Below are 7,191 nucleotides of genomic sequence, written 5' to 3' on the forward strand. Positions count from 1 at the left end.
ACAGGCGCCCGCCACCTCGCCCGGCTAGTTTTTTGTATTTTTTTTTAGTAGAGACGGGGTTTCACTGTGTTAGCCAGGATGGTCTCGATCTCCTGACCACGTGATCCGCCCGTCTCAGCCTCCCATTTTTTGTGTTTTTAATAGGTACGGGATTTTACCATGTTAGCCAGGAACTCTGGATCTCCTGACGTGGTGATCCAGCCACCTTGGCCTCCCAAAGTGTTGGGATTACAGGCGTGAGCCATTGCACCCGGCTGAAAATCTTTTAATGAGTAGAAAATCTACTCAGCAGTAGCAGATGAAGTTAGTGATATTTCTTAGGGACAGTAAAGGAAAGAAGAAATGAACATTTCTCAATTACTAGCCATGTGCTAGGCACTGTTAGGTGCTTTATATGTATCTTCAAATTTAATTCTTGTAAAGTAGTCCTATGAGGTAGGTATTATAACCTTCCTTTGACAGATTAGGAAAATGAGGCTCAGAGAAGCTGATTTTTGTACCTAAGGTCACATAAGCTAATAAGAGGCAGGGATCTGAGCCTTAGTCAGTCTGATGGTAAACCCTGGGTTCTTTCTGCTGTGTTACGTAACTACACAGAGAATTAATCTGATTGTTATTGTTGTTGCTTTAAAGAGAAAATAATCTTACAGAGACTAAGGAGTAAAGATAAGTCAAAAATGAAAACTTTATTGTATAGTTTAGGAGGCAGTAACAGAAAGCAGCTTAAGTGGACTTGCAGAAGCATGGGTACTGGAGTTTATGTTGTTAATGGATGGTGACTGGTGTGACAGCCTCTTAGTGAAATGCTTGGTTTCCTTTGCCCCTGTTCATTGCTACCTCGGCCACTGACCTATCATCTCTTCTCTCTAGGGTAAAGCCCATAGCTTGAAGCCAAGCGTAAAGGAGAAGCTGGCAGGCAGCCCCATTCGCACTTCTGAAGATGTGAGCCAGCGAGTCTATCTCTATGAGGGACTCCTAGGTGAGAAACACACTGGGAAGGCCCTTTGCACTGGAGAAAGCTGGCTCAGCCAGGGGAGAGGGTCACACTGAACAAGTAGCTGGTTGGCTTTCTGCTGATCTCAATGCTGACATTAGATAGCAGTTTTATACCTGAAGCAAGCGACTTACTGTGTCCAGAACAAGCAGTGGGTGAAAACTGGACAAGATTGGGTTTTGGTGTTAATCAACAGCCTCTGCCTTTCTGTCTTCCTTTCTTTCCTTTCTTGCTACCATGGTCCTTCCTGCTCTCAAATTGGCAGGAAGGGACAAAGGATCCATGTGGGACCAGTTAGAGGATGCAGCTATGGAGACCTTTTCTATAAGTAACCACATTTATTTGTGTGCTGTGTTCATCCCTCCTCCTTGGGAGGGACTGGGCCTTACTTGAAGGCATCTGGGGCTGGTGGCAGGCATGTTAGATCTGGGGTAGAGAGATTGTGTTTGCTTTGCCCTGGAATTTGTAATTATTCCCTTTTATCTGGATTTTACTCTTTATTTTTGTTTGGCAGCTATATTCTTAAATGTTAAATAGGCCCCCTAAGAAACCTTTATTCTACGCAGGCAAAGAGCGTTCTACTTTATGGGACCAAATGCAATTCTGGGAAGATGCCTTCTTAGATGCTGTGATGTTGGAGAGAGAAGGCATGGGTATGGACCAGGGTCCCCAGGAAATGATCGACAGGTATGGGGCTTAGGAAACCATTGGGAATATGCAGACTCAGCCTCCTCCTGGTTAGTTCCGTGGTCTCCCACTTGAGGGCTGACTTATGCTTTGTCTTCTGCTTAGGTACCTGTCCCTGGGAGAACATGACCGGAAGCGCCTGGAAGATGATGAAGATCGCTTGCTGGCCACCCTTTTGCACAACCTCATCTCCTACATGCTGCTGATGAAGGTAATGTCATTTTGCTGTGTCCAGCTCCACTGATGCTAGAAGGGCAAGGCTTGTTCCTGTCACCTGAATTTCGGGGCAGCTGGGAAGCTATCAAGGTATCTTACTTAGGGCTGTCTTCTTGATTGAAAGTCTGAGACCTCTCTGCCAGCTTAGCAATGTTCTGTTTCTCTGAAGCTGCCAGCCTGTTTTACTAAGGAGTGTTGTAGAAATAACTGATGATTCTCTTTTTTTTTTTTTGAGACAGAGTCTTGCTCTGTTGCCCAGGTAGGAGTGCAGTGGCGCAATCTCAGCTCACTGCAACCTCTACCTCCCCAGTTCAAGTGATTCTTGTGCCTCAGCCTCCCTAGTAGCTGGGATTATAGGTGCAGACCACCATACCCAGCTAGTTTTTGTATTTTTAGTAGAGGTAGGGTTTCACCATGTTGGCCAGGCTGGTCTCCAACTCCTGACCTCAGGTGATCCACCCACCTTGGCCTCCCAAAGTGCTGGGACTACAGGCATGAGCCACTGCACCTGGCCAAGAACTGATGATTCCATACTATTTATTTATTTATTTATTTATTTATTTCTATTTTTATTTTTTTTGAGACAGAGTCTCACTCTGTCACCCAGGCTGGAGTACAGTGGCACGGTGTTGGCTCACTGCATCCTCTGCCTCCCGGGTTCAAGCAATTCTCCTGCCTCGGCCTCCTGAGTAGCTGGGATTACAGACGTCTGCCACCACGCCCAGCTAATTTTTCTATTTTTAGTAGAGATGGGGTTTCACCATGTTGGCCAGGCCGGTCTCGTACTCCTGACCTCAAGTGATCCTCTTGCCTCAGCCTCCCAAAGTGCTGGGATTACAGGCAGGAGCTACCATGCCCAGCCATTATTTGTTTATTTTGAGATTTATATGGTCTCCCTTTACTGAGTAGTTTTAGGATGCCAGTAGAGCTTCCCACAAAATACAATGAATTAATTTTTCTTTTTTACAGTAGTAGATTTTTAAAACTTAGAAAGGATGCTCAGGACCAGGAGTGATGGCTCACGCCTGTAATCCTAGCACTTTGGGAGGCCAAGGCAGATGGATCACCTGAGGTCAGGAGTTCTAGACTAGCCTGACCAATATGGTGAAATCCTGTCTCTACTAAAAATACAAAAGTTAGCTGGGCATGGTGGCTCACGCCTCTGATCCCAGCTACTTGGAAGGCTGAGACAGGAGAATCGCTTGAACTCTAGAGAAGAAGGTTGCAGTGAGCTGAGATCGCACCATTGTATTCCAGCCTGGGCAACAGGAGTGAAAATCCATCTCAAAAAAAAAGAAACGGTGCTCAGATTTTGTTTTTCAGGACAGCCCTATATCTTACAGAATTTTCCATAGTTATGAGAAGAGCCAGCCATTAACAAAGTAATAGTAGATAGAACTTGGTATGTTGTACTTGGTTTTGTGGCTGTGGAAGACATATATTACCAAGTAGAAGAGTTCTGCTCTCAAAGGGAAACGTAAGTCTGGAGTTGATGGGTAGAAGAGAATTGTTTGGAGAAGGAGCCACTGGGTTTCTCCTCCTTTTGTTCTCCCCAGCCTCCCTAAGTGTGAAGGGATCAGTTGATCGAATGCAGAGAATGCCCCCAGCCCCTCTTGGTTTGCTTCATTTCCTGGTGTAAGTTTCACTGTACTCTGGAATTTGGAGGGTACTGGTTGACTCTGGCTGGGAAAGGATGATGATCCCTAACCTTCAGAGATGTCTTAGCTACAACCCAGTCTGGTGTTGCCACTCTAAGTCATTTCTGAATTACACTATGAAGAGCCTTGGGGGTTTTCAGAGCCCTTGTAGGGGTGAATGTTGTGGTATTGAGTGGGGATAGGGAGAAAGTGTCCTCTGGAACCAGAACTGCTCTAAGAGCCACTTTTCTGCAGAAGCTAACTAGAGACAGAGCCAGGACTTTTCTTCCCCTCATGGTGGCAGAATACACAGTTGAAAGTTTTTCCCTTGTTCAGTGATGTGGTCTTTCAGAATTTCACTTCTCTCAGATGGTGGGAAACCCACTTGTACATTCTCTTCTCTCTACCTCAGTCGAGAGGAGAGCAGATCCCTTGTTAAGAGTCCTGTTTTGGCTTTTCAGGTAAATAAGAATGACATCCGCAAGAAGGTGAGGCGCCTAATGGGAAAGTCGCACATTGGGCTTGTGTACAGCCAGCAAATCAATGAGGTGCTTGATCAGCTGGCGAACCTGGTAAGCACATCTGGCTACCCCTTAGGCTTCCCATGGGTCGTTTCTTGGTTTGTGTCACTTCCAGTCCAGTTCACCCCTGATTTTGCAAATGGAGCAGTTGTCTTTGACTCTAAATGAGGCATTAGTCCCTGTGTTCTGTGATGGGATTCTCTGTATAAAACTATCATAGTGCATCAGTTTTGATGTGTGGTCTGGACTGCTGAGGATTCAGAAGGTGAAAACTATTTCAAATTATTCTAAAATGTTATTTGCCATTTTCATAGGGTTACATTTGCACTGATGGTACCAAAGCAGTGGTGGGTACAACTGCTGGCACTTTAACCCAAGTGAAGACAATGGCCCCAAACTATGCCAGCAGCCATTGTATTCCTTGCCTCGATACACTCTCAGTTTTTTATTTTTGTTTTGTTTGTTTTTTGAGACAGACTCTCACTTTGTCACCCAGGCTGGAGTGCAGTAGCGCAATCTTGGCTCACTGCAGTCTCCACCTCCTAGGTTCAAGCGATTCTCATGCCTCAGCCTCCCGAGTAGCTGGGATTACAGGCGTGTGCCCCCACACCCAACTGATTTATTTATATATATAGAGAGAGAGAGAGAGCGCGCGCGAGAGAGAGAGAGGGAGAGAGAGACAGAGTTTCACTCTCTTGTTGCCCAGGCTGGAGTGCGATGGTGCAACTTTGGCTCACTGCGGTCTCTGCCTTGTGGGTTCAAGCAGTCTTCCTGCTTCAGCCTCCTGAGTAGCTGAGGTTACAGGCATGCACCACCATGCCTGGCTAATTTTTGTATTTTTAGTAGAGACGGGCATTCGCCAGGCTGATCTCGAACTCCTGACCTCACATGATCTGCCTGCCTCAGCCTCCCAAAGTTCTGGGATTACGGGCGTGAGTCACTGCACCTGGCTTACACTCTTAGTTTTTTAAAAATGCTAGTTGTGCTTATAAATGTCCTTGAAGAAGCAGTGAAAACTGTTACTTTTATTAAATTGATTGATTATACTTTTTTTTTTTTTTTTTTGAGACGAAGTCTCGCTCTGTTGCCCAGGCTGGAGTGCAGTGGTGCCATCTCGGCTCACTGCAAGCTCTGCCTCCCGGGTTCATGTCATTCTCCTGTCTCAGCCTCCCTAGTAGCTGGGACTACAGGCCCCCGCCACCACGCCCAGCTAATTTTTATATTTTTAGTAGAGACGGGGTTTCACCATGTTGGTTAGGCTGGTCCCTAACTCCTGACCTTGTGATCCACCCACCTCGGCCTCCCAAAGTGCTGGGATTACAGGTGTGAGCCACCACTCCCAGCCAAGGGAGACCCCATTTCTACAAAAAAATAAAAAAATCAGCCAGGCACGGTGGCATGCACCTGTAGTCCTAGCTACTTGGGAAGCTGAGGTCACTTGAGCTCAGGAGGTTGAGGCTGCCATGATTCACGATCGCACCACTGTACTCCAGCCTGGGTGACAGAATGAAACCCTGTTTCAAAAAAAAAAAAAAAAAGATGTATGGAGAATAGGAGCTCACTGTTGCCCAGGCTGGTCTCCCAATTCCTGCCTGGGCTCAAACAGTACTCCCGACTTGGCCTCCTAAAGTGTTGGGATTATAGGAATGAGCCCCCATGTCTGGCCTAAATGGATTTTAATGTAATAGTGTAAAGTGTTCATTGATGTGCTTTCAGATTCCACACTGCAGCTGACTTTCAAAAGCTACTGTTGCTGGGTGTTGTGATTTATGCCTGTAATCCCAGGTACTTGGGAGGCTGAGGCAGGAGTGTCACTTATGCCCAGGAGTTCAAAGCTGTAATGGGCTATGGTCATGCCACTGAACTCCAGCCTGGGTGACAGAGCGAAACCTTGTCTCTAAAAAAAAAGAAGCTGCTACTTCTCAAGTTCTGGTATAGTGTTAAAAAAAGAATACGTCTATTTATCTGAAAAGGCTATGAAAATCCTCTTCCATTTTCCAAATACGTAACTGTTAGGTCGTTTTTTTCATATACCTCAACCAAAGCAACATACTGCAACAGACTCAATGCAGAAGCAGATAGGAGAATGCAGCTATTTGCTGTTAAGTCAAACATTAAAGAGATTTGCAAAAATGTGAAATGGTGCCTTTTTTTTAGAAAATATAGTTCTTAAAAATGTTTATATTACTATGTAATGGGTTATTAATGAATTATTAATTGTTTTTATAATTATTTGAGAAATTTCTGTTTAAATTTCTAGTATGTAAATATCTATAACTCACATAAACAAAAGCTCTTTGGAATCTTCAATAAATTTTAAGAGATATGGGGCTTCTGAGACCAAAACATCTGAAACCACTTCCCGGGTGACCAGTGGCCAGCAGATGAGACTGTGCTGAGGAAGCTGATACGAATTTGATTGCTGGATGGGGAATTCTTGGCCCAGAGCCCTCTTGAGAGGGATGTATGACTGTCTCAAAAAAATCTCTCTTTCATCAGAATGGACGCGATCTCTCTATCTGGTCCAGTGGCAGCCGGCATATGAAGAAGCAGACATTTGTGGTACATGCAGGGACAGATACAAATGGAGATATCTTTTTCATGGAGGTAGGTGCTGGTTCACGCTGGGGGCCCAAAGGGCTATTGGAGAGTCACAGGGAACTCCTAGAACTGATGCCAGAATATTTTTCTCGTTTCTCTCATTCATCTTCATGATCCATTTATCATTAAATTATCAGATTGGGATTTTCTGGTTTTTTTGTGTGTGTTTTTTTGAGATAGGGTCTCGCTCTGTCACCCAGGCTGAAGTGCAGTGGCTTGATCTCAGCTCACTGCAACCTCCGCCTCCTGGGTTCAAGCAGTTCTCCTGCCAGAGCCTCGCAAGTAGCTGGGATTACAGGCGCCAGCCACCATGCCCGGCTGATTTTTCTATTTTTAGTAGACATGGGATTTGATCATGTTGGCCAGGCTGGTCTCAAACTCCTGACCTCAAGTAATCCACCCACCTTGGCCTTCCAAAGTGCTGGGGTTACAGGCATGAGCCACCGCACCCAACCAGATTATCAGATTGTTATTCAGATAATTAAATTTTATATAGTTATAGTAGATGATACCCATTTCTTTTTTTTTTTTTTTT

The 7,191-nt window shown here is 45.2% G+C and overlaps 1 protein-coding gene across 12 annotated transcripts in view; it reads left to right on the forward strand.

Annotated features, from left to right (window-relative positions):
* MADD (MAP-kinase activating death domain) overlaps positions 1 to 7,191 on the forward strand; it is a 59,268-nt gene that overhangs the window by 29,831 nt on the left and 22,246 nt on the right. For 8 of the 12 annotated variants that reach the window (XM_012001419.1, XM_012001421.1, XM_012001423.1 and 5 more), the window contains 5 exons: positions 871 to 979; positions 1,561 to 1,681; positions 1,787 to 1,892; positions 3,996 to 4,106; positions 6,555 to 6,662. In XM_012001419.1, the coding sequence (XP_011856809.1) occupies positions 871 to 979; positions 1,561 to 1,681; positions 1,787 to 1,892; positions 3,996 to 4,106; positions 6,555 to 6,662 (555 nt within the window). Of the gene's footprint in view, positions 1 to 870; positions 980 to 1,259; positions 1,323 to 1,560; positions 1,682 to 1,786; positions 1,893 to 3,995; positions 4,107 to 6,554; positions 6,663 to 7,191 lie in introns of all 12 variants that reach the window. The other 4 variants (XM_012001417.1, XM_012001424.1, XM_012001418.1 and 1 more) reach the window with 1 other exon arrangement.

The sequence above is a fragment of the Mandrillus leucophaeus genome, unplaced genomic scaffold (assembly GCF_000951045.1).
Source record: "Mandrillus leucophaeus isolate KB7577 unplaced genomic scaffold, Mleu.le_1.0 Scaffold66, whole genome shotgun sequence".
Taxonomy (NCBI): Eukaryota; Metazoa; Chordata; class Mammalia; order Primates; family Cercopithecidae; genus Mandrillus; species Mandrillus leucophaeus.